The 25,655-nt window shown below is 44.9% G+C and overlaps 2 protein-coding genes across 4 annotated transcripts in view; both read left to right on the top strand.

Annotated features, from left to right (window-relative positions):
• WIPF2 (WAS/WASL interacting protein family member 2) overlaps nucleotides 1–4,729 on the top strand; it is a 32,351-nt gene extending 27,622 nt beyond the window's left edge. Inside the window, exons 7-8 of one of the 2 annotated variants that reach the window (XM_080679560.1) lie at nucleotides 744–845; nucleotides 1,091–4,729. In XM_080679560.1, the coding sequence (XP_080535686.1) occupies nucleotides 744–845; nucleotides 1,091–1,131 (143 nt within the window). In that variant the 3' untranslated portion in view covers nucleotides 1,132–4,729. The remainder of the gene's footprint in view (nucleotides 1–743; nucleotides 846–1,090) is intronic. The other variant, XM_080679561.1, reaches the window with a different exon arrangement.
• A 4,492-nt stretch (nucleotides 4,730–9,221) lies between these two features.
• On the top strand, nucleotides 9,222–21,395 carry CDC6 (cell division cycle 6). Of its 2 annotated transcripts, XM_080679555.1 has the most exons (12): nucleotides 9,222–9,494; nucleotides 10,224–10,413; nucleotides 11,347–11,628; nucleotides 11,752–11,951; nucleotides 12,450–12,625; nucleotides 13,305–13,411; nucleotides 13,862–14,001; nucleotides 15,311–15,411; nucleotides 16,841–16,905; nucleotides 19,592–19,794; nucleotides 20,233–20,373; nucleotides 20,679–21,395. In XM_080679555.1, exons 2-12 carry the CDS (start codon nucleotides 10,236–10,238, stop codon nucleotides 20,766–20,768), a joined length of 1,683 nt encoding a protein of 560 aa, XP_080535681.1. In that variant the 5' UTR covers nucleotides 9,222–9,494; nucleotides 10,224–10,235; the 3' UTR covers nucleotides 20,769–21,395. The 2 variants fall into 2 exon arrangements, with proteins under 2 accessions (XP_080535681.1, XP_080535682.1); XM_080679556.1 differs by lacking the exon at nucleotides 11,347–11,628 and having other exon boundaries at nucleotides 9,305–9,494.
• Nucleotides 21,396–25,655: the final 4,260 nt, after the last annotated feature.

The raw sequence follows: 25,655 nt of genomic DNA, 5'->3' as shown, positions 1-25,655 counted from the left end.
TCCCAACTGTGTTGCAGAATTACATGAGGGTAACCTGGGCCAAAAGGGAATTATCTGGTCAGAACTCTGACTCATTGGTAACAAATATTCCCATTTTAGGTTAATTTCTACCAATTCGTAGATTCAGTTCAGTTGGTATCCCATGGTGATAGTCTCTAAGATGGCTGTGTTAAAGAATTATATTTTTATCTCCTCCCATTCAAAACAGCTGTGCTCCTTTCCTGTTAAATGCCTGATTTTTGGTGGAAATATTTTTAAAAACCAGGTTAAGCCCTAGACGGTTTGGGTCAGTGGATAGAGCATCGGCCTGGGGACTGAAGGGTCCCGGGTTCGATTCCAGTCAAGGGCACATACCTCGGTTACAGGCTCCTCCCAGGCTGGGCCCGGCAGGAGGCAACCAATCGATGTTTCTCTCTCACATCGATGTTTCTGTCTTTCCCTCTCCCACTCTCTCTAAAAATAAATGGAAAAATATCCTTGAGTGAGGATTAACAAAACAAACAAACAAATAAAAACAAGCAGGTCAAAGACTAATCCCTTAAAGTAGAGAGCCTTTGAGCACATCTTCTGGGCATACAAGGCACATAGAGCGATGCTATTGCCGTCCTTAGAAACCTTGGTTTAGTGGGCAAGGCAGGCCCTCACGTACATCAGAATGAATGGAGACAATAAGGGGAGGGTCAGAAGTGGCACAAAGAAGGGTCAGAAGGGTGAAATGAATTAATATTCTGTTTCTTTTGTAGATGATTTTGAGTCAAAGTATTCTTTCCATCCAGTAGAAGACTTTCCTGCTCCAGAAGAATATAAACACTTTCAGAGAGTATATCCCAGCAAAACAAACCGAGGTGAGATGAGTAGTCATGAAAGTTTTTTCATAATTGCATAAAAAATAGAATCAGTGTGCTTTTCTTAGAAATTTTCTTAAAATTTGTTTCTCATCTTCATTTTCTTTAAAAACAAAAACAAAACCTAATCCCTCAGTGTTAAAGGTTAGCTTATAGAGCCTGTCTCCCATTTTAGGAATGTTTGGGTTATTCAGGATCTGGTGGGTAGTCTTGTGTATGTGGTTTTTATTGTTAATGTTTTTCAGCTGCCCGTGGAGCCCCACCTCTGCCACCCATTCTCAGGTGAAACCTGGGTTGGTCCTGTTCCTCAGGAAAAGGATGGACCCTCTCCTCCTCTCAGATGGTCCCTCTCATTCCCCTGAAACCTGCATGAGAACTCCTAATGTGTTTCTCCAGTGCAACCAACCTCTAGACTCCAAACGTCCTCCCAGCTCGCCTCCATCTATGCATCTCGTCTTCTGGACTTGGTGATTGGACTCTATATTGACAGTAGGGTCTCAAACCCTGCGTCCATCCCTCCTCTAGCAATCCCTGCTAGCCAGATGAGGAAACAGCTTCCATGTCGCCTGCTTTCCTCGTGGGGAAAGGTGCCTTGTTGTGATGAATTAACTCATTGTTGGGGCAGGGCGGAGAATGGTACTCCTACCTCCTCCTACCCACTTTGGGGGAAGCTTGGCGGGTATATTTTATCATTTAGGAGACTGACATGGCCAGGACTTGGGGGTTGGGGACATTTTTAGTGAAACAAGAAAGGAGTTTGCAGAGAAGTGATCTGTTTTAAAGGTCAAGTTTGAGAAAGGACAAGGGAATGGGTCTGCTTTATTTTTGGGGGTATTTTGGTTTTGCTCTTACCCTACCCCATACCCTCACTCCAGAGATAAGTTGGATATAAACACTAAATACTAATCAGTTGAACTAAACATCTAATAAAAAGGGAGGGTAAATAAACTGGCGAGCCTTTTAGTGTTAGTCAGTTTCTCTGCAGCAAAGGGACCAGGAGCCATTTGAGTCCTCTGGGACTTGCCCCCCCCCCCCTCCATTTCCTCAGGGCGCTGAGGCTGAGGGATGATGTTTCCTCCCACCACCACCCAGGCCCTCAAGAGTAAAGTCACTTTTGTTCATTCCATGTTCACAAACTCCAACAACTTCTGGTGGGAGATAGGAAGATAGGGATGGGGTCTTGGTATTATGTAAGACCTTGAGTCCACCTCAGTCTTTTCTGGCTGGCCCTGAAGGACAGGGGTCCACTCAGTCCTGTCCAGAAACTACACCCCTTGGTGGGTATGCCATGATGACAAGGGAAGGTGAAGCTTGTTGTAGAGTTCACAGCCCACTGACTGAAAAGGAGCTTCCTCTTCTTTTCTCTCCACCCTTGCCTTTCCAAGACCGCAGGGGTGAACAGCAGAATAGAGAACCGTGAGGAGGCTCATGAGTCAAAGATTCCTCCGTGCCAAGAAGCACAAAGACTTTGGTGAGATGACTTTCAGCCCAGTTATCTTCTTTGGCAGCCAGCAATATGTTGCTTCTTCGTCTTCCAGGTCCTACTTAAGGAACAGCAGAATAGGGCTCCGGGGCTCCACACACAGGTGTTTGGTTTGCTGCTGCCAAATGCAGAGGCTACTCAAAGCTTGAAGTAAGAGCAAGGAGGCCAAGGTGATTTTTTGGAACGGTTGGGGAAAGTCTGTTAAAAAATTACATCACAGGCTCGAACTATTTTAGGGACCTTTCCAGCCTATTGGATCATAGACTGAGGATCTGTGCGTGGTGCCGGATGAAACTCAAGTCTTCCCAGTGCCAGAAGAGAGAGGGCTCAACTTGGGTTATTTGTATGGGGTCTGCTATCCTTGATCATCTCCTGGACCATATTGCCTCTTGGGACAAACAGTGATTAGGTCTGTCATCACACTTCTCTAATCATTATCATTCTTATTTTCAAACCTGTTAGTAGTTACCTCCCAGCAATGTCCCTGGCATCCTGAAGTGAATAGAGCTGAGAGAGGGGACACTAATGGAGGGAGAACAAGAGTGGCTACTGCAGCAGAGTTCCAGGGTAGATGCTGATCAGTACTCAACTTGGACTGTGAAGTCTTCCCATTTATTTTTGAAATGGGAGTTGATGCCTTTTGTATAATGTTATAGAAATGTATTTTTTTCCCTTTCCTCAAACATAGAACATCAAAGTAAGTATCACAAGTAAAAGCCAAACCACAGCTTTTCATTGGGGCTGATACCTTCCTCCCCTTGACCTGCTGCTCATATTCCCCAGCATTTGGACTGTGTCACGTGGGTATTGGTGTATTTTCATTTTCTTGGCCTCATGGGAAAAGGCCTCAGTCTAGATCTAGTTGGATGCATTTTCTTCAGTGCATGTTGGTGACACAGTACTTATTTAAATGTCTTTTGCCTTATCCATATTTGGTCCCTCTGTTAATAACAGATTTATTATCATGTATATTTAGTATTGAAGAATGGGAATGTGATCCTCATAGTTATTGATCTATTTTGTATGTTGTAAAAAGCTTGTAATATAGATTGAAGGTGGGCTGGCTGCAAGAGCCTACAGCTTCTCACCTTTTAAATGGCTTTTTATCTGCTTGTGGGAATGTCGTCTCTTCCATGGGAGATGGCTGGTCTCATGTTGAGGCTGTTGCCCAGTCCCATTAACCCCTTCTCCCCTCCCAGAAGGAGGAGACATTGCCCAACTAAGCAGGAAACTGTGTTATAAGCCCTTGTGTGGGTTTGGTTTCATGATGTTTTTCTCGAGTGGGGAAAACATAATACTATAGTTGTTTCTTACCGCCCTTTCTGGGAAGTAGGGCAGTGGCCTCCAGGTTTTTAAATGAGCTTAGATGCCCTCCTTCCCCCCTCTTCTCTGGTCACCAAACCTGGATCAAAGCATTTCGATATTCCAGGTGTGGTTTTCTCTGTCATGGGGATTTCCTCCAGCAACAGAGCCCTATTATTTTCCCAGCCTGGGTGCACAGAGAGAGGGTCGAGGGCTACCCCACCCAGAGGATGTGAAGCTGCTGTCTCCAGAAATTCATCCCAGCCTCCCAGCTGGCAAAGGCAGAGACTAGCAACTGGCCATTGCACTGGGGGCACCCCCTCATCCCACAGTTTCCCAACTTGAAACCCAGATTTACCTCCAGGGAGAGGTGAGGAAAATTGTAAATAGACTTGCTACAGAGCAACTCAGGTTGCGGTGTGTTTTAATTCTCCTGATCACTTGAAAGAATCTGTAGGCTGAGTGCTTATGGGAGTGGGGGAGAAGGGTGACTCCAGGGTCTGCTGCGAAGCTCTGGGGGTGGAGTATAGGGCATCTGAGGCCCTTTGATGGCACTACACTGAGCTGTCTGTCCTTCTGGAAACCCAACCTACAATCAACCACAGATCAAATTCTTCACATTCCAGTTGTAGTTTCTTTCCCTATTAAATCTCAGTCCCTGGCTATGTAGTGAGGGTAGCTTTCTGGGCCACCCTAAACTTAGGGAGTGGAAGGCATTACAACTTTGCCTTCAAGACTCATCAAAATGAAACTAAACTACAACCACCTTCAAAACATACAAAAAAAGAAAATAATAGCTTTTTAACTGAAGGAAGGGTTTGGTTCCATTCGACTCCACGTTCATTGTGCCTTTACTTGTGTTAGATTTCTGTGCTTTCTTCCTCTCTCCCTCTTTGAAGCAATTAAAATCTTCCTTGATAACTGCTGTTTCCTTCTTTCTACTCTTGTTTCTAACATCAGTGGGTTCCCTACATGTCTTAAATCTCATTTTACTGATGGCAGAGGGGCCATGCCTACTTTTCTCACATCTATCTTTCATCATTTCCCAACACTACCAGCATGGAAGTCAGTCAACACTGAATAAAAGACTAGAATGCATGTGTGAAGAGTGTGAGTGTGTATATGTGTGTCAGTTTTCTTTTAAAAAATAATTTATTGTATGATTTATTTTGGAGTTGTATTCTGATTACAGTGCTCCCTCTCCCAATTAGCATTGATTTTTTTCCAACCCCCTCTAAAATGTATAATCTGGTCTCAGGTTGGATTCTTTGGTACATTTGTTTCTCCTGGATGCCGTGCAGTTTAATTAAATGTTGCTTACAAACAAACAACAACTGAGAACTGTGTACTCTTGTCTGGAATCCCGCCTCCTGTGGTGGCAGAGAGGGGAGGAAACCTGTGACCTCATGTTCCAGGTTGTATAGTCGTTGACCCCAGGTCCTCTCGGGAAGTAGGTACACTGACTTGGGCAGAAGCATCTGCAGCTTCTTAAGGGTTTTCTATTCTCCCCTCCTGTTATGTTTTGAAAAGCACAGTTCTGGGTAGCCATACTGACTGGGCGGTTCTGATAGAATTGGCCATTATTTATATTTGCCACCTAACTCCCTTTTGCTTATGATTTCAGGAAACCCAGGATGCTTCCTGGCCTTGTGTCCTTTCTTTGTATCCCTTGTGATTCTTTCTGCCTGTGTTGCACGCCAGATTCTCACACTGAGACGTGGAAGAAAGGTGGGGGCAGAGCCTGTAGACTGTGTGTGTGTGTCTGTTTTTATGTGGGTGTTGGCTGTTTTTCTTCACTACTTTTTAAGTTGAAATCTTAGCAGGCTTTCTTGAACTTTGACTTCAGGTGTAAAAATTAAACCAGACATTCTCTGCTTACTATGGTCAGCTGACACAATCACCACTGGACTTAATGAGCTTAACTTGCCCTTTCATCATGAGCAAAGGTCTTGCAATTGTTTCCCATACTGATTTCAGAATGGGTGTGTATATGAATCACTCTCACATACTTTAGATATCAAAATGTATGAGGCTCCTTTCATTTTCATCCATACTTGCCAAATTGGTCTAATTCCTGACTATTTGACACATCATTGTTATTAATATGATTAATAAACTACCTATTTTGATTTGTTACTCTTGTAACTTTCAATAGCCCTCAAATGGAGCTTGCCTAAATGACCCTCAACTTCCTAATGCTATAAGCTTTCTCCATCCTATTGGGATGGTACTGCTAATGTGTGTGTATGTGTACATGTACTTGTACAACAGGATGCCGGACAGGTCCTTCCAGTGTGATCTGATTCCTTCCTTCATGATACTGTGTATGAATTAGCAGTTGATAAGGGCAGTAGTTTGCCCAGTCTCATGACTGCTGGGACACCGCTGCTCACTGTGAATGTGCCTCTTAAGTATTTTCTGCCCCAACCCAGCCACAAACTGTGTGACTCACTGTAAAGAAAGCTGCTTGTCTCTGACTTCCTATTATTACTCTGCAGAGGTAAGAGAACTAAAATGTCAACCTCAGGATCCTAACTACCCTAGAGGATAACTGGAGGGGAAAATACTTCACCTCTGACATCACTGGAGCCCAGTCTGGATTGTATTTTACATATAATTGGATTTATTCTCCACTTCTAGGTTTAGGTGTGTGAGATTTAAAGGACTATATGGTATCTGTCCACAAAAAATCTTCGTGAGAAAGGTGGATGCCTCACTTGGCAGGCATGTCCTTTCCATTCAGCAAGCATTTATTGCATACTTTACTCTGTGCCAGGCATCTATAATATGAAGATGAAGAGGACAGGGCCTTTGCCTCCAGGGAGCTCAGAATCTAGTAGAAGACTTCAGGACAGCTACCAAGAGAAACCTCCAGGCTATTAAAAGGCTTCATGGGCCCGGCCAGAGTGGCTCAGTGGTTATGTGTCGACCTATGAACCAGGAGGTTCAATGATTCTCATCATTGATGTTTCTATCTCTTTCTCCCTCTCCCCTCCTCTCTGAAATCAATTAAAAAAATAAATATTTTTTTTAAAAAAGTCTTCATGGTAATTAGCCAGGGAAGGAAGATGGTGAGCAGTATTCCAGACAGGAAATAGCAGGGACAGAGGCACAGAAGCAAGAAACCGCAATGTGGTGTGTGCAGCATGCTACTGGAATATTGGAATGCCTCAGGTTGGTAAGCTTTTAGAGACCTTTCAATCTGACATCCTGTGATTCTCCAACTGATTCTACAGTGGTCATTCACTCCTGCAAGCTTTTTCATAGACCAGTGCTATCCTTCCTGGTGTTTTCAAGGCTCCAATATGCATGTGAAGTACTTACAGCTTCCTCTGCTCCTTCTCTCCCACGTAACGGAGGGAGGTTGTTCACTATCCCTTAAGGCTGGCTGGGCATGTGTTACCATTTCAAGTTACTAAGGACAATTTTCAGGTGCCTGGTTATAAAAATAAATATGAGCAGTGAAGGTTGCTTTTTAGGTTTTATTGCCCTATTAAGATATCAAAAATACCATCTGGTCAAAAGCCTCCATTTTATTTTATTTCATTTTAAATATTAATTTCAGAGAGAAAGAGAGAGGGAGAGAGAAAAGAACATCAATGATGAGAGAATCTTTGATTGGCTGTCTCCTGCATGCCCCACACTGGGGATTGAGCCTGCAACTCAGGCATGTGCCCTGACCAGGAATGGAACCATGATCTGGTTCATAGGTCCATGCTCAATCACTGAGCTATGCCAGCTGGGCAAAAAGCCTCCATTTTAGGTCCTTAATGGTTTGGCTCAGTGGATGGAGCCTCAGCCTGCACACTGAAGGGTCCCATGTTCGATTCCGGTCAAGAGCACATGCCCGGGTTGCAGGCTCAGCCCCCAGAAGGGGACGTGCAGGAGGCAGCCAATCAAAGATTCTCTCATCATTGATAAGTGATTCTCTCTCATCATTGATGTTTCTATCTCGTCCTGTTGCTTCCTCTCTGAAATCAATAAAAAAATAAATATATATTTTAAAAGCCTCCATTTTAGTATAACACTTTTTACAGTCATGGCTGCCTAATCTCTTCACTCTTACAGTTTTTGGCTCCTGGAAAGCCTTCCCAAAACGTGCTGCTTAACCATCTCTCCCTGTTTAGAAGGCCACTGTAGAACCTGCATCGGTCTAATCCTCCCCCATGTTTAAGTGGTTGAGAGTTTGATTTCCTGTCAGACTTCCCAGTTCAAATTCCAGCTCTTCCACTTACTAATGTGTGCCCTTGGTAAAATTTACTCAACCCCTTCCATTTCCCTTTCCTCATTTGTAAAATGGAAATAATGCCAACTTCATGGGGTGCTTGTGAGAATTAATAAGGTGACATAGGTAAAATGCTTGAACTCAGTCCCTGGCATACACTTAAGCACTTGGTATTGGCTCTTATCTACTATATGAACTAACTATAATTAACTGACGATTGTAATATTGCTATCCTGTTTCTCAGCTTTATTGCTCTATTTTATTTGATATTGAAGGATGAAAGATAAATGCTTACCATCACCTAGAATTGGGTTTTGGCCTTTAACAGAATCTGGGGCTTAGCTATGTTATTAGCTTTGGAAGCTGGTCTATAAATTACTGCTCTTATTTATATTTTTCATTAAAAGCTCAGCTTGCCTCTTCTATAGCCGTCTTCTCTGGCTCTGAAACCCTAGTGTTTAGCCATAAAAAATTTTTTTTTTAAATGAAGGGGTCATAATTCTCTCCACTCCCTACAAAGTGTTGATTAATGGGATTAATGATAAGAAGGTACACAATATGCCCTGGCCGGTTTGGCTCAGTGGAGAGCGTCGGCCTGCGGACTGAAAGGTCCTAGGTTTGATTCCGGTCAAGGTCATGTACCTTGGTTACGGGCACATCCCCAGTAGGAGGTGTGCAGGTGGCAGCTAATTGATGTTTCTCTCTCATCAGTGTTTCTGACTCTATCCTTCTCCCTTCCTCTCTGTAAAAAATAAAATATATTTTTTTAAAAAGGAGGTACAGGTTGTAAAAAAAAGAAAAAAGAAAAAAGAAAAAAAAAGGAGGTACACAATATATTCTTACCTTTAACAAAATAAAAGCAAAGGCCTGGCTTTATTTCTCACCTTTGAAATACAAATCCGGGGGATATTATAATGAGGGGTAGTATATTTCGTTATGCATGCGTAGAACTTTAACAAAAAAAATTGGTTTGGGTGTCAGGAAATCTGGATCCTAGAGCCTTCAACAAAATGCTGTGACCCCTAATTAACCCTATGCACATTTGTTTTGTGCCTTGCAGGGTTGAGTAAAGCTCCTAGCATCATACCTGACACCCAGAACCGTCCCCAAAATGATAGGTATTATATAGTAGCTCTTTAAAAATGTAGCCCATTAGGATAACGAAAATGGGTTAAGTGCAGCCCTGAGGAGGAGCAACCACATCGTTGTCCCTCCCATCGAGAGAAAGGCATAGAAATAGAGTCGCGTGCGGCAAAGACTACATCTCCCGTCGAGCTTTGCGGCGTGACCAGTTCGCCTTACCCAGAGTCGCTCCCTTTACGTCTTTCCGGCCCAGGTTCCGGATGTAGATGGGTACCCTCCGCTCAGTAGGCGAGGCCTGAAGAGGGCTCCGAGACCTGGGACTCTCTTACTGGTTGTGCATTGGACGCGTGGGGATGGTGGGCGTTGGCCTAGGCGCGCGGCATTCAGGCGACAGCCAATTAGAAACCTGTCTGGACTTTGGCGGGAGGCCGGAAAGCTACGGCTGTGCACATTTGGCGCGAATGTGTCTGGACTTTGCTGCTGCCGGTTTGTTCAGGAGCTTGGGAAGAATCCCTGAAGCCTTGTGCGAGAGAGGAGAAAAGGATCCGGCATTGAGGTGACGCAGCCCTGTGGGGCGGAGAGGAGAGGATTGCTCCGGGAGGCCTGGGGTTAGAGAAGTTGGGGCGTTGAGTGACAAGGCCCGAGGGTGCCTGTGATGCCCGAGGTGAAGTGAGCGGAGCAGAGCTCAGATCGCGGGAGATAGGTCGGGGATAGGTGCGCTGTGGGAGCAGTCTGGCAGTTGTGCGTAGGTAAGGTAGGAGGGAGATGTGCCGGGTGGGGTTGAGAGCTGTGTGGAGTGGAGACTGAGTGCAGAGTGGGGCCTGGGGGTGGGGTGGGGCGAGACTGTAACTCTGGAAGCTGGCTGGGCTGGGGTGCGGGGATTAGAAGTGCGATAGAGATCAATCAAGATAAACCTCTGGCATCGCTCAACCGGGTAAGCACTTGGAGCCAGAGCGCCTGGTTCGCTGTGACTTCGGGCCCCTGTGCTTTCAGTTTTCTCGTCTTCAGGGTCATTTTAATAATAGCACCTACCCCTCAGGCAGTTATTTGTGAAACTTGGATGAGGCGATACCTAAACTGTTCTTAACAGCTTCGTACCCATAGTTGGTAGACACGTTTTTGCTATTATTGCATAGATTTGAATGGGAAGCAGAACTGGATGCTCAAATATTGTCGTTATTTACGTATGAAATAAGTGCTGGTCATCGGTATGAATTCCACGTGAGGTATTTTTCCTTCAGTTTCACGTGTTGACTGTCTTTCCTGTTCTCTTTTCCGTGCCCAGTGTGTTGCCATCATGCCTCAAACCCGATCCCAGGCACAGGCTACCATCGGTTTTCCAAAAAAGAAGCCGTCTCGGGCATCGGACAAAGCTAAAAAGTCGAGTGACCCCAAAGTAGAGCTGACCAAGGTCCAGGCCATATCCCTTACTCCGCGTGTGAAGAGTCTGCCTCTCAGCCCCAGGAAACGTCTGGGTAAGCGACCCTTTCTGTGCGTCCTTGGTGGCTCGGAGCGCTTGACCTCTCTCGACTCAGTAATAAGAATGCCTGGTCCTTGGAAGCAGGGAAGTTCTGTGAAGACCACTCGATTCACTTTGGGGTTTTTTTCAAGACGGTTGCTAAGTTCTCACTGAATTTCAGAGTTAAGATCACTTTCCGAAGTATTTAATAGGCCTGATCTTCAGTGTCTTCATTGAACTTAGTTCTGTCGGTATTTTAAATGACCTTGCATGCACAGCCCATGGACTCAGACAATAGTGGGGTGAGGGTTTAGGGTGGAGGCGGGAAGTGGGGGGGGGGGGAATTGGGGACATCTGTAATACTGTCAACAATAAAAAAATAAACTTTTTTTAAAAAGTGACCTTGCCGTTAACTGTACTGTATAGTATTTTTGAAACTTGCCTTAATGGTGGTGAAATTAAGAGACACCGGTGATGCTCTTGTTTTAGAAAGGTAGTTGGTAATCCTTTCTTGTTTTAGAGAGTTTGTTGTTAATGAGGGGTGATTGGATAGTAGTATCCGGAGACATTTTTGGTTGTTGAAACTGAGGTGTGCTGCTGGCATAATGGATCAAGACCAGGGATGCTGCTAAATATTCAACAATGAGCAGGGGACACACCCAAGGATTATGTGGCCTAATATATTCGTGGTGCTGAAGTTGAGAAACCCTGTTTTAGAACCATCTTAGAATTTCATCCCACTAAAACCCGTTTGGCTTCTACCCAACAATAGTAAGACTCAGTGTCGCCATCTGGTGGCCAGTATTTGCTTCTAAAATGAGAGTCGTTTTATTTTGGTGGCTTTGGCTGAGGTAGGAATTCACCTCTTCCTAGGGGAGGCAGGGATCTTTGCAAGTCCTTTACTAGTCACTGCCACGAATGACCATGCTTTGATTTTAATGTGTTTCAGGTGATGACAACCAATGCAATACTCCCCGTTTATCACCCTGTTCTCCACCAAAGCTGGGCAAGAAAGAGAATGGTCCCCCTCACTCCCACACACCTAGGGGACGCAAATTGGTATTTGACAATCAGCTGACAGTTAAGTCTCCAGGCAAAAGACGACAAGCCAGAGTTCACCAAAACAAAATATGTTCCTCTGTTCGAAAAGGTCAAGAGATCACAACACATTCTGAGCAGAGACGTCCGCCGGAGAAAGAATCTGCCTGTGTGAGGCTGTTGAAGCAAGAAGGTTTGTTCTTTCACAGCAGCTGTTGGTGCAGCCTTTAAACAAGGCTGGTAAATCCAGATGAAACCCATCGGGTCTTCTCAGTCGCCTCTGTTGTATCTAATTGTCCTTTCATGTCTGGCACAGGCACTTGCTACCAGCAAGCAAAGCTGGTCCTGACTACAGCTGTCCCAGATCGGCTGCCTGCCAGGGAAAAGGAGATGGATGTCATCAGGAATTTCCTGAGGGAGCACATCTGTGGGGGAAAAGCTGGAAGTCTTTATCTTTCTGGTGCTCCTGGAACTGGAAAAACTGCCTGCTTAAGCCGAATTCTGCAAGACCTCGAGGTACTTGGAGGGTCTGAACTATGATGCTCTTGCTAAAATGGCACTTAGTTACGAAAGGTTAAGAAAAGTAGAAGTCTTACGTGAAATTTTCCCCAAAAAAGACATTTTCCGTTTCATTGTCGAAATCTTTCCAAATGAAAGTAGAGCTTGTTCTTTCTTTTTTTTTTTTTTTTTTTTTTAAATATATATATATTTTATTGATATTTTACAGAGAGGAAGGGAGAGGGATAGAGAGCTAGAAACATCGATGAGAGAGAAACATCGATCAGCTGCCTCCTGCACACCACCCACTGGGGATGTGCCCGCAACCAAGGTACATGCCCTTGACCGGAATCGAACCCGGGACCCTTCAGTCCGTAGGCCGACGCTCTATCCACTGAGCCAAACCGGTTTCGGCTAGAGCTTGTTCTTTCGTATGCTGTTAACTCCTCAGACACTTCAGGTTCCATCAGGTCTTTATCCAAGGCTAAAATTACTCCTATGTTTGCATTTTTCTAGAAGGAGCTGAAAAGTTTTAAAACCATCATGCTGAATTGCATGTCCTTGAGGAGGGCCCAGGCTGTATTCCCAGCTATTGCTCAGGAAATTGGTCAGGAAGGAGTATCCAGGCCACCTGGGAAGGACATGATGAGGAAACTGGAAAACCATTTTACTGCGGAGAAGGGCCCCATGGTGTAAGTATTGCTCTGCTGCGTGTTGCTCTCTATAAATCTGCAAGGTCTCTCACCCACAAACTCACATGCTAATCTCTTGAATTTATCGGTTTGTTCATAAAAAGACATCCTATATAATAAAAGCCTAATATGCTAAGTATCCAACTGTTTGTTCGACCAGTCACTATGACACGCTCTGACCGGTAGGTTAGCTTGCTGCTGGGATCTGGCCAATAGGGACTGGGTGAGACGGGCCGGACATGCCCTAGAGCCCTCCCTGGCCCCAATCATGCACCTGTGGGGTCCCTTGGCTTGGCCTGCACCCTCTTGCAATCTGGGACCCCTCAGGGGATGTCGGAGAGCCGGTTTCCACCCAATCCGCACAGGCCAGGCCAAGGGACCCCACCAGTGTACCGGGCCTCTAGTTTCCCTATATTTGCTCTATGAATGGAAGAAAGGAAAATGACACCTAATTTTAAATTGGAAAAATGTTTTTAAACTAAGTGCTTGAAAAACCTATAATGGTACATTTTCATGATGGTGGAGGTGGGATCATTTGTAACAGTGACTGGAGACAGGACAAATTATGATCTTCAAACTGATCTCTGCTGTAGGAATTGACCTAGAGCCATCCCAGACCAAACAGATCGGAGAGTTAAGAAAGTGGACACATGTACTAATTGTTTCTCTTTCTGTGTAGTGTGCTGGTGTTGGACGAGATGGATCAGCTGGACAGCAAAGGGCAGGATGTATTGTACACACTGTTTGAATGGCCATGGCTAAGCAATTCTCGATTGGTGCTGATTGGTTAGTGCTCAGCTGTTACTGTTACTTGGTGATTCTTAAGAATTCTTTCTTAATCTCTTCAGTTTATTTATCACCTATTATTTTATTTTAAACCAGTTTTCTTATCAAAATAAGAACATTACTCTAAAATAATAGTAATTTTCATCTAAGGAAAATCAGTTTTGTTAAGTCTGAATAGCAATGACATAATACTACATTTCAGAGACGTGCAGTGTTGATTTTTGGAGTATCTGATTCTGCTTATCGGTGAACAATCCTAACTTGAAAAGTGCATTCTGTGCTGACTATGTACATTTTACCTAATGAGTATTGGGCGGGGACAAGGGGGCAGCAAGTGGGAAGCAACAATTGGAATGCTGGATTATAACTAGAAATTTTATTCAGCTTTCAGATGGTTTATTTTTCCTTGTAGGATGATTTGATGGTTAGTGTTATTTATCTCCTCCGCAGGCATTGCTAATACCTTGGATCTCACAGACAGAATTCTGCCAAGGCTTCAAGCTAGAGAAAAATGTAAGCCACAGCTTTTGAACTTCCCACCTTATACCAGAAATCAGATAGCCACTATCTTGCAGGATCGACTTAATCAGGTGGGTGACAATCATTGTACAAAATTGTGTGTTCCTTGGATCACCTGTGTTGGAAAAAGCTAACAATAGCTCTAAAATACTTTGTTTGGATGGCATTACTAACCATGGAGTTCCTATGGGCCGTAGGGAGAACATTTTTATAAGAATTTCACCCATGGCTCCATTTATTGGGTGCCTCAGTGTTGAAATAAAAATAAGAGAGGAATCACTCAAATGCTTCTCTTTCAAAAACATTCTCTTTGGAAAATGACCAAATAGGTTTTATTTTAGTTTTGCTAATTTAAGGTCTGATTGCTTTTTTTTTTCCATTTATGAACATACTAGTGGCTCAGTGCATAAAATTTGTGCACATTAAAAGGAAATTAATTAGAGGAAATATTTTAATATTTTTATTTGCCCTTTCTCTATAATAGAAGTGTCAGAGAGGAAAGAAAATTAGTAAAATGTATATGAAAATCTTCCTCCTGTCAGAGTCTGGGGTGCGCCGTGGGACCCAGAGTCAAGTCCCTGCCCACCCGCGCACACCTTGAAATTGCACGAGACCCAGACCTGGCTGGCCCCACTCCCATTGGGCGAGATCCAGACCCGGCCAGCCCCACCCCCGTCAAGCCCCACCAGGTGGAGGGTGCACCTCAGGTCCCGCGGCCTGGGGCGAAGGGCGCAGCTGGAGGTCCCCCGGCCCGACACTGGGGCGTGGGACACGGCCTGAGGTCCCCCAGCCCAGGGCGGGGGGCATGCCTTGAGATCCCCCGTCAAGCCTCGGGTCCCCTGGCCCGGTGCCACGCAGCCTCAGGTCCCTGCTGATCGCTCGTTACGGGAACCCCACCTCCGCTGTGGGCAGCCATCTTGTGATGGTGTGAGGGTTAATCTGCATATTACCTCTTTATTATATAGGATATACCAGTCTCATAAGTAAATCTCCATTTACTTTTTAAAAAATATATTTTATTGATTTTTTACAGAGAGGAAGGGAGAGGGATAGAGAGTTAGGAACATCGATGAGAGAGAAACATCGATCAGCTGCCTCCTGCACACCTCCTACTGGGGATGTGCCCACAACCAAGGTACATACCCTTGACCGGAATCGAACCCGGGACCCTTCAGTCCGCAGGCCGACGCTCTATCCACTGAGCCAAACCAGCCAGGGCCAATCTCCATTTACTTTAGAGCAGAAAAGGCATCTCTTAGACCCTACAGGGTGGCCAATCAAACATAGACTTAAATGTGAAAATATTTGTGCCTGGGACCTAAATTACAAAGTGGGGGACTCTTATAGTTCACACTGTCACCTTCTGTGTCTTGTCCAAAGGTATCCAGAGATCAGATCCTGGACAGTGCTGCAATTCAGTTCTGTGCCCGAAAAGTCTCTGCTGTTTCTGGAGACGTTCGCAAAGCACTAGATGTTTGCAGGTGAGTTATGGCTCTGTTGGCTGCTTTTATTAAAAAAAAGAAATGCTGTTTAATCGTCTCGTGTAACTCAAGTGAATGTGGTTTAAGAGGCTCCGTTCTGCCACTTTTCTATGCTCAGAAAAGAGGACTTGTTTCTCAGTGGGGAGTTCTGCATTTCTACCGTGTTAATGTCTGAAACATTATCAGTCCATTACCTACCGAGGGAGGAACAAATGAGATGTTGCTGGCACTCCCTGTGGTGATTATAGATTGGTTAATTACATTTGTATTAAAAAAGACTCCAGTTTACTTTTCCATTAGCTGGTCTCAAGCAGGTTTATTTATGGACCTGAACCATCTTTGCCTTTAGACATTTTTTCCTTCCTTTGCTTTTTTTGTGAGCACCCCTTCCTTCAGTCAGTGGTCCCCACAGTTGTATTCCAGACCTCTCTCCCTTCCCATCCCCCTGTCCCTCCTGCTGGGGAAAGCCTCTGTGCTGACTGATGAAATTTCTTCCTTCCCAGTAGGGGCACTGGGTCCATTAAAATGATACTTGCTGTGCTGGCCCGCTGGTCCTACCTCCCCCTACTGCCATACAGAAGATCCAGGTCTGGTTATGGCTTCCTGTGGGCAAAGTAGTTTGGAGAGAGCAGTGGGAGAGGAAGCTCTTCCTACTGCTAGATGGCATGATCCTGGCTGGATCTGAAAGTTTCCCCTAGTCAGCAAACTGCTTGGGTAAAATCCAGCTCTGAGCAATAGTCCTGTAGGCTGGTGTGGTTTAGCCTACACATATGGCAGTATCTAAAACGGAGGACTCCAGCCCTGGCCGGTTTGGCTCAGTGGATAGAGCGTTGGCCTGCGGACTGAAGGGTCCCGGGTTCGATTCCAGTCAAGGGCACATGCCTGGGTTGCGGGCTCGATCCCCAGTGGGGATGTGCAGGAGGCCGCCAATCAATGATTCTCTCTTATCATTGATGTTTCTGTCTCTCTCCCTCTCCCTTCCTCTCTGAAATCAATAAAAATATTTTATAAATAAATACATACATACATACATACATACATACATACATACATACGGAGGACTCCCCTTTCAGGTCTGGTGTGGATGGCTGGTACTGGCTGTCTTTAGTCCACAGTCCACACTCTGTATTCTCTCTCCTATCCGTGACGTTTCTCCTCATCGAAGATGTTATCATTGGCTCAATGTATGATGGCCTACTTGGCATCTATAAGAGGAAACGGTAGTGTTGAAGTTCTCGAATTGCCTGGTCTATGAATTATTTCAGGACAACTAAGTCTCCTTTAGCTGAGACATAGCATGGTTTTGTTTGGGGGCTTTAAAAGTATAAAACATGTTTTTTTGTTAATATGTCTGTTTTCGAGCTGAGTGGTTTGCTGTGGTGTTTGGTTTGGCTCAGCCTAAATTAATTTTAGAAATATTTTTTTATAGGAGAGCTATTGAAATTGTAGAGTCGGATGTCAAAAGCCAGACTATCCTCAAACCACTGTCTGAATGTAAGTAGTTTATCTCCTTCCCATCTTCCTTTGTAATAGAAGCTTAACTTTTTTTTTTTTTTTAAGTTTGCTTAACTTTTCTGAGGAAAGAGCTAGAAAGGTGTAATGAACATGGTTAAATCTACACCCATTTGTGTGTGTGTGTCTGTATGTCAGCTTTATTTCAGTCTTGCCTGCAGAACTAAATTTTGTGCATTACTGGAGATGAGTTACCCACAGTGTTACATAAATGGTTGGGACAGAGTAAGTTTTCTTTTCAAGCTCTAAGAGTGGGAACTGTGAACAGTAAGGTTGGATCAGCTTCTCTTCTGGGTGCTTAAGTTGTGTGCAGTTTAGGTCTCCGTACAGGTAAAAGCAGAGCCTGGTAAATAAGAGTCAGACAGTGAAAGAATTGAGTTCAACTTGGGGTATCTCAAGCCTTTAAACAAGTCTAGGAGGGTGAGGTATAAAGATGCTATTGCTAAAAAAAAAAAAAAAAAAGATGCTATTGCTGCAGTAAACGGCAAGCTATTACAAAAATGGGAAAATTAATTTTCCTTTTCCTTAGCGGTGGCAGATATAAAATAGCCATGAACAGTGTTTAATATCCAGGGTTAATCTTTAGAAGCCCAACACCCTGATTTGATTGTTTCTCCCTTCATTCCTGCACTGGTTGAAAGTTATTGAAATTGTTTCTAGCACTGTAGTTCCACAGAGAACACTTTATATTTTTCATCACCTTGTTGAAAGAAAATTAATAAAAATACTTCAAAAGTAGCCAAACTTAGTGCTTAGGATTATCGCCTCTTTTTTTTCTTCTGACTACCAAATGTGTCAGTGACCCCCTGTGAGCACTGCCGGCACACACAGAGCTAAAATAGGTTAGAAGTTCCTGGTGTAAATTGTTAGACTAATCTAATTCCTTGACCTCTGGTATATGTGATTAGCTCTTAATGGCTCTAGAAAGGAGACTGACTTCAGCTATATACAGGGTGCAGCAAAAATAGGTTTACAGTTGTTCATATGGAAAAATAATACAGCCCTAGCCAAGTGGCTTGGTTGGAGCGTTGTTCCAATATGCCAAGGTTGCGGGTTTGATCCCTGGTCAGGGCACATGCCTAGGTTGCAGTCTCGATCCCCAGTAGGGGGCATGCAGGAGGCAGCCGATCAATGTTTCTCTCTCATCATTGATATTTCTATTTCTCTCCCTCTTCTTCTCTGAAATCAACAAAAACATATTTAAAAGAGAAAAGAATTAACAAATGAATGCATAAATAAGTGGAACAACAAATTGATGTTTTTCTCTGTCTCCTTTTCCCTCTCCTTCCTTTTTCTCTCTCTAAAAATCAGTGAAAAAGCCCTAACTGGTTTGGCTCAGTGGATAGAGCGTCGGCCTGCGGACTCAAGGGTCCCGGATTCGATTCCAGTCAAGGGCATGTACCTTGGTTGCGGGCACATACCCGGTAGGGAGTGTGCAGGAGGCAGCTGATCGATGTTTCTCCCTCATCGATGTTTCTAACTCTCTGTCCCTCTCCCTTCCTCTCTGTAAAAAAAATCAATAAAATATATTTTAAAAAAATAAAATAAAAATCAATGAAAAAGATAAAATAACACAATCATTAATACAAAAATAATACAAGAGTAAACGCTGTTTTGGGTACTCACCACTGTAAACTACTTTAGCCCCACCCTGTATAAGAAGACGCTTTCTAATAAGTAGCACTGACTGAGCTTTTTGGACACATCGTGGGTTGCCCAGCATTGAAGATACTCAAACAGAAGCTGGAGAGATGACCACTTGTTGGGATTGTTTGAGAGTGGACTCCGCCCTGGGGTAAAGGAGCAAAACGAGGCCTCTAAATTCTTCCAGCCTTACGATTCTGCTACTTGATCAGTGATCTCCAGTTTCTCCACTAGTTTGCCCTCTGCAACATCCCGTCTGTTGTAATAAAATAGAAGCAAGTGGTTGTGGGACAACTGCACGTGATCCCAGGAAGTAACTTCAGGCAAAGGTTGTTACCGAGCAAATCCCTCCTGTCTTGCAATTCATGCATCTCCAAACAATGAGGCCATAGTCCCATGCAGCTCTGGCTGTTTCCCAACCTCCAGCCTCTGAGATGGTGCTATCTGCTAAGATATCCAATGACATTTTCTCAAGTGTAGAGATCAGCTTGGGCAAGTGAACCAAACCTCAGAGGTCATTTGTGGAGGCTCTCTAGAAGACGTACATAGGTTTGACTATCCTGCCCACATTTAGCCACTTGTTTGGTTCAACATAGTAGGTAATTTTCCAACTTTTTTCTTCCTTAGTGACTGGGCATAGCCATCTTTGCTTCAAGGTTCTGTCTGCCTTCACCTTTGAGATATTAGGAACCCCCAAGGCAGGATACAGTAGTTCTTTGTCTGGTCCTTATTCTTTTAGGAGGTGGGTTTTTGTCTCTCTGAGAATAAATTGTGTTCTACAGGGCAAAATAGCTCACCATTCTGCCCAGCAAAAGGATAAGCCTCCTTTGAAGTCAGCCACGTTATCCTGGTCTCTATGTGAGGACAGCATTGTCTCCTTCTTTCGTTTCTAGTTACAGAGCTGGAACCTCTGCTTTGCCCCTACATGACTGCACTTGAATTTTCTTCAGCTAAAACTTAGTATCATCTGTCGTAATACACACCGTTTTAAAAATCTAATTACGCTCGATGTATTTATTTATAGGTAAGTCATCCTCTGAGTCACTGGTTCCGAAGCGGGTTGGCCTTAGTCACATATCCCAAGTCATTTCAGAAGTTGATGGAGACAGGATGACTCTGATCCAAGAAGGAGCACAAGATTCCTTCCCTCTTCAGCAGAAGATCTTGGTCTGCTCTTTGCTGCTCTTGACCAGGCAGTTGAAAACCAAAGAGGTCACTCTGGGGAAGGTTAGTTGGGAATGTCGGCAGATGGAGCTGGGGGAGAGGTGAGAATCTGCTTGGCAGAGCAGATATTTTCCAAAAGGCCTATCACGCTCCAGCTGATAGGAATTAAAAATGGATTTTTAACCGTAAGGATAAACACCGGAACCACGTAAAAGGCAGCTGACTTTATTTCCCTTGGGTTGTGGTTGAGAATTTACCATTAATCTTTTCCCCTTCCATTTCTGCCTCTCAACGAAATAGAAAGCCCCTTTCCTGCATGACAGTAGAGGTTTTTGGCAGTATCTACAGGATGCCCGTTCAAGGATCCTGTTGAAAAGAGGGAGGATTGGGTATCGAGATAACTTTTGTTTGCAAACGCAGACTCACATTTTTAAAGATTATAAATAGGTTACAAGAGATAGGACTTATAAACAACACTTGTTCTCCCTTGTTTCCTCCCAGTTACACGAAGCCTACGGTGACGTCTGTCGCAAACAGCAGGTGGCAGCTGTGGACCAGTCAGAGTGTTTGTCACTCTCAGGGCTCCTGGAGGCCAGGGGCATTTTAGAATTAAAGAAAAACAAGGAATCCCGCCTCACAAAGGTACAGCCAACTGCTTCTTCGTGGCATTCCTTTTAGTTGTCCTGTTTTGGAGAACTTGTGTTTTGCTGAAGAGTTTAAAATGATCGTAATTAGATAAACAATTTGTTTCTTGTTACGTAGAGTTTAAGATCTGTGGGGATGGGACTGGGGCTAAGTGAGATTTTTGTGTAGGGGGGCATTGAAAAAGCAGCGTTTAACCTGCTTTGCCTCTTGTGAGAACAGTTTAACATGGCAGACCTTTCTGTACTACAAACTTTGCTTTTGTGAGTTCTCCACTGTGAAAAGCATTTTTCTCTTCTTTCCAGGTGTCTTTGAAGATTGAAGAGAAGGAAATAGAGCATGCTCTGAAAGACAGAACTTTAATTGGAAATATCTTAGCTACTGGATTGCCTTAAATTCTTTTATTTTTCACACTAATACCCCACCTGAAAGTATCCAGTGTTATTTAGACCGTTATAAAGTCTTCGTGTTAGTACTTTAATATATTCAGGTCTGAAAACAATCCTTTTTTTACTTGAAAGTGATCAATTTTAATTTATAGATTCAAGAATGTTTACACAGAATATAACATCTTTGGGTCTTATTATTTTGGGGGGAGTGTTATTTTTTATGCATTAAAAATGAGGGTCTTATTCTTATGCATTAAAAATTACCAAGTAGACCCTTTTAAATTATATTTACTACCTTAAGCTTGCAAGGATATAGATTTATGTTGTGGAATGTGCATATATTTACCTCTTTGTTCCCTCAAACATTGGTGTATTTGAAAGAACTTTGGCACTAAAATCAGAAGAATGAAAAAGGGTGATCCAGCAAAATAAGCAAGTCCTCGTGGCGATGTGGAGGACACTTCGTGATCAAAGGATTTCTTTCTTTTTGGAGCTTCCTGTGTTCGCGTTGCAGATACTTCCACATTGTGACATTTTAAAGACTCACTGAGTTTCTTAGGCCCTCCCCAGGGAGTGGGGGTAGTAAGCAGAATGTAACTCTACAGACTGTGAATATATTTATTTTCAAGTTGCATTCTTTGTTTTTTTTTTAAGCAATCACATTTCCAGAGAACTCAAGCTTTCGTAGTGGAAATTCCTCCCTAAAGTGTCCCAACAGCCTTGTTGCCCTCAGTTGAAGCTGCTTGTCTCAAGACGCCTTCGTTTGGGGTTGGATTTTTATCTAACCCTCCTTTTTCTAGTCTTGTTAGATAAATTAGTGCATATGGTGACTCCAGACTCCTCTCTTCTGGGTTTGTTTTCTGGTGACATAAAATGGCAATCTGAGATGGGAACACCAGAGGGCACCATCACAGCACTGACCGCCTGGAAAGTGCAGGCATGGGGCTGCAGTTTTGAGAAAAGGGGAGGCTTAAGTTTGATTCATTTGGGAGATGGCCGTAGTTTTATAACTCGAGCAAATCCTTGGAATGCAAACCATATGTGACATGGATGGTCTGAGAACCAGTGACCAAGTCTGTTCCCTGAGCTCTTCTGCCTCCTGCCTTTCCAACATGGACCTGAGTTTGGGAACTTGATACGTGTACAAATGATCTGTTGGCCACTGTTTCATTCATGCTGCCCACTGTATCCCTGCAATGTGATCTGGGCTACAGCAGGTGGTACGGGATAGAAGAAGGGCACGCAGAGAGCCCTCTGAAATGCACACTACCCACGGTGTGGAGCAGAGCACAATCTATAGACAGGAGTCCGAATGTTCTCACACTCTTGGCGGAGAAGTCATTCCCTCTGTGGGTAATGCGCGCGTGGAGAACACAGTTTTATACCTCGAAGCGTGGAAAGTGTCTGGGGCTACAAGGGTTAACAAGCATAATTGCAAAGATTGTCCGAAGGCTGATGGAAAGCAGAGGCTGCATGGGATTGAGAACAGATGCGAGGCTTGATTTAAATTACATTTTATTGGATGCTGCAGCCTTAAGAGACGTGACTGCTTTACAGTTTGTTTCCACACTGTGGGCAGCTGCTGTCTGTTCTGTGTCCACAGTAGGATCCTGCCCAAAAAGGAGTGGCCTCCCCACCTCGTTGTATTTGAGGCTTGGCGCCTTCCTCTTCACTGTGGGGCTTGAGTCAGGAACATGGCTCGACTCGCAGTGGGGCTGCTATGTATCCTCCGTGGCGCTGAGCCAAGATTGCATTTGCAGATTCAAAGGGGCCAAATTTCTTTCCCTTCTACCTTCTTTCTCTCCCTTCCCCCTGATATTTGGAAATAGGGTTTTCTGTGTACTGGTTTGTTGGTTTATTTTCCTTCAGTTCTCCCCCCACTGTCAATTTCTAGGTCACTGCTGCTCTTAAGACTTCAGCAATCGGAACAGGGCTGGTCTGTCAACGATGCGTGAAGCAGACTTAAGAGCCCCTGTGTGGCTTCCGCTGCCCTGTGGGAGCGAAAGCTGATGTACGTTTGTCACTGAAGTCCTCAGTGTCATTCAGACAGCCAGGGAGGAGATTGAGAGGAGGAAGAGAGTCCTTCTCTTGCGGGGTTTTCTCACTGAGACCCGAGAGCTGTGGGGAAGAGGGGGATTGTTAGCGGGATGGGATGGGATGGGATGGGTTTGTGGTTACTGGTGTTTGCCAGGATCATAGGGTGTTTCACATAGTGTAGTAGCAAAGAGGCTGACCTACATTCTTTCTCGTGAAGGTGGTGGGGGTGTGTGTCTATATCCTGGTTTACTTACTCCTTTTCCTTCGAAGAAGCAGATGAAGCTTCCATAGCATGTTGTTGGGTATTGCCATGGAGAGAACACGGACACAGTAAAGTTGGGGTGAGTTTCAACCCCAGAGCTGCCACTGATCTTTCTGGCTCCATGAAGACTTGCCTGTGGCTAGATAACTGGCAAGAGTGTGTGAGGTCCAAGCTCCCCAGAGATCAAAAAAGCTGGCAAAGCTCTCCTCTCCCCCACCACTCGCTGTTGCCCATGGCCTTTATTAAGTGCCCTTCTAAGAGGGTATGATTTTATTGATTTTTAAAGAGAGAAACATCGACCAATTGCCTCCTATATGCACCCCAACCAGTGATCAAACCCACAACGTAGGTATGTGCCTTGATGGGGAATTGAACCCACATTTTTTGGTGTGCTGGATGACACTCCAACCAACTGAGCACCTGGCCAGGGCCAGACTTGGATATTTTTTTTAATATATTTTATTGATTTTTTACAGAGAGGAAGGGAGAGGGATAGAGAGTTAGAAACATCGACCAGCTGCCTCCTGCACACTCCCCACCGAGTATGTGCCCGCAACCAAGGTACATGCCCTTGACCGGAATCGAACCTGGGACCCTTGAGTCCGCAGGCCGACGCTCTATCCACTGAGCCAAACCGGCTAGAGCTAGACTTGGATATTTTTTAAAATATATGGAGCCCAGCCAGTGTTGCCCAGTGGTTGAGCATCGACCCATGAACCAGGAGGTCACGGTTCGATTCCTGGTCAGGGCACAAGCCCAGGGTGCAGGCTTCATCCCCAGTGTGTGGGGTGTGCGGGAGGCAGCCGATCAATGATGTTTCTATCTCTTCTCCTCCTCCCTCTCTGAAATCAATAAAAATATATTTTTGGAAAGTATATGTCTGTAAAGAGGTGTCACACTGCCTACTGAGGGAGACCAAAAGAGCCAAGCTTGAGGTTTTATTTATGTTCGTATTGTCCCTAGTACTTAGTGCTGGTACCTGGTAGGTGTTCAATGGACAGATAAACCAGATAAAATGCTGCCTTTCCCTCCATCTCGCAGTTCTAATCTGGAGGTAAACATTGCTAATGCTTTTACACAGAGGTGGAGCAGGCCCCCCGTAAAAGAAAGGTGCTTCATCTTAAAAAAATACGTCTTGGCACAGTTGTGAAGGTTTATTGGCCTCACAGATGCGTTCCAATCGCTCCCTCTGATGTGGTATCTTGCTTGAGGCAATTTCTACCTTGCTCCCAGCAAGCCTTGGCTGTGGAGGGAGTCCTCCCTACAGGCTGGGAAGAGGGGTGCCTGTCTGGCTGTTACCTAGTGTCCCTAGACACTGGCCAGAAGCTGTGCCTCTAGCTGGCAAGGGATGAAGGAAGAACTCACCTTTGATGTCCCCCTTTTTAACTTTCGGGGAACGTTGTAACCTCAGGTTCCTCCTGAAAAGGTGTCCTCTAGACATTCTCTTTTAAGCTACACACAGTGGCAGGTCTCGCTCTTCTCAGAAAAGGTGCGACGGATGGATGCGTAGGGGGAGGGGGTGTTCCCTCTGGCCTCCCCTTGATTTTCAACCCCAGCCCCAAGGCACTGGCGGTAGAAACTAATTGGGCGCAAGAGGCCTGGGTACAGGCTGTCTGCAGACTGGCACAAGGAGAGACCTCGCTCCTTCTTTAAGAAGCTCTAATTGAGTTCTGAATCAGCCTCGCTCCCTTTGATCCCACCTCTTTTTCCCACACTGCCCGAAAGCGCTGGATCAGCACTTTATAACAAGGGTGCGCCTGCTCCCCACACCCGCCCCCCTCTCCTGACGCTCTCTGCTGCCGCCATCCACTGCTTGTCTCCTTCAGTTAAGATAATGAAGATGCTGAGAGATAAAATGTGTATTTAATAAGGGTGGGGGTGGGGAGCCAGAAGGGGGCAGCCAGGGCCTTCCCTAGTTTGGGGCCTCGCCAAGACTTGAGCTGAAAGCAAAGCTAGAGTAAGACTTGGCCCCAGGGTGTGGGGGTTTCTGGGCCTCAATCCAGCTGACTTCACTGCCTGCTGTTTGCCCTAAATTCCCCCACCTCCACCCTCTCACCCCCACACTCCTTTCTTTCCTCCCTTCTTGCTCCCAGTGGGAAAAGGGAGTCTTGCTTCAACTTCAGTTTCAGTTGGTAACTTGGCCTTTGGTGTGGTGTCCCCCCACCCCAGAGTCAGCTGCAAGGTCGGGCTAGGGCAGCCCCCTCTAGCCTAAGCCTGTAGAAGCTGTGGGTTCACAGTGTGGGGTGAAAAACGCTGGAGCTAACGAAGACCAGCTGCTAGTCTGGGTTCTGCCTACAGGGAGCTGGAGGCCAGCCTTTGGTGGTGGTTGGAGGTATGGGGGTGCATGACCTCCATCCCTGGGCACAAGGATATCCTGTGGCAGCTGAGGCTTGTGCTCTCTGAGCTGGTTTCGTCCTTAGTTTGCAGGAGAACAGTCTGTTTCCCTCTTCCCCTGCTCCTCCCCTCCCCAAATAACACTCAGCCCTTCTTGAGCTTTATAACTGTAGTGGTGGCCCAGCTGAGATCTGAGGATCTCCAAGCTCTTTTGTAAACACTCATTAACTCCCTGGGAAGCACCAAGGGCCCTGTTTAAC

The sequence above is a fragment of the Plecotus auritus genome, assembly GCF_963455305.1.
Source record: "Plecotus auritus genome assembly, chromosome: 7".
NCBI lineage: Eukaryota > Metazoa > Chordata > Mammalia > Chiroptera > Vespertilionidae > Plecotus > Plecotus auritus.
Note: the sequence above shows the minus strand (reverse complement) of the source record. Positions and strands in the feature narration are given on the sequence as shown.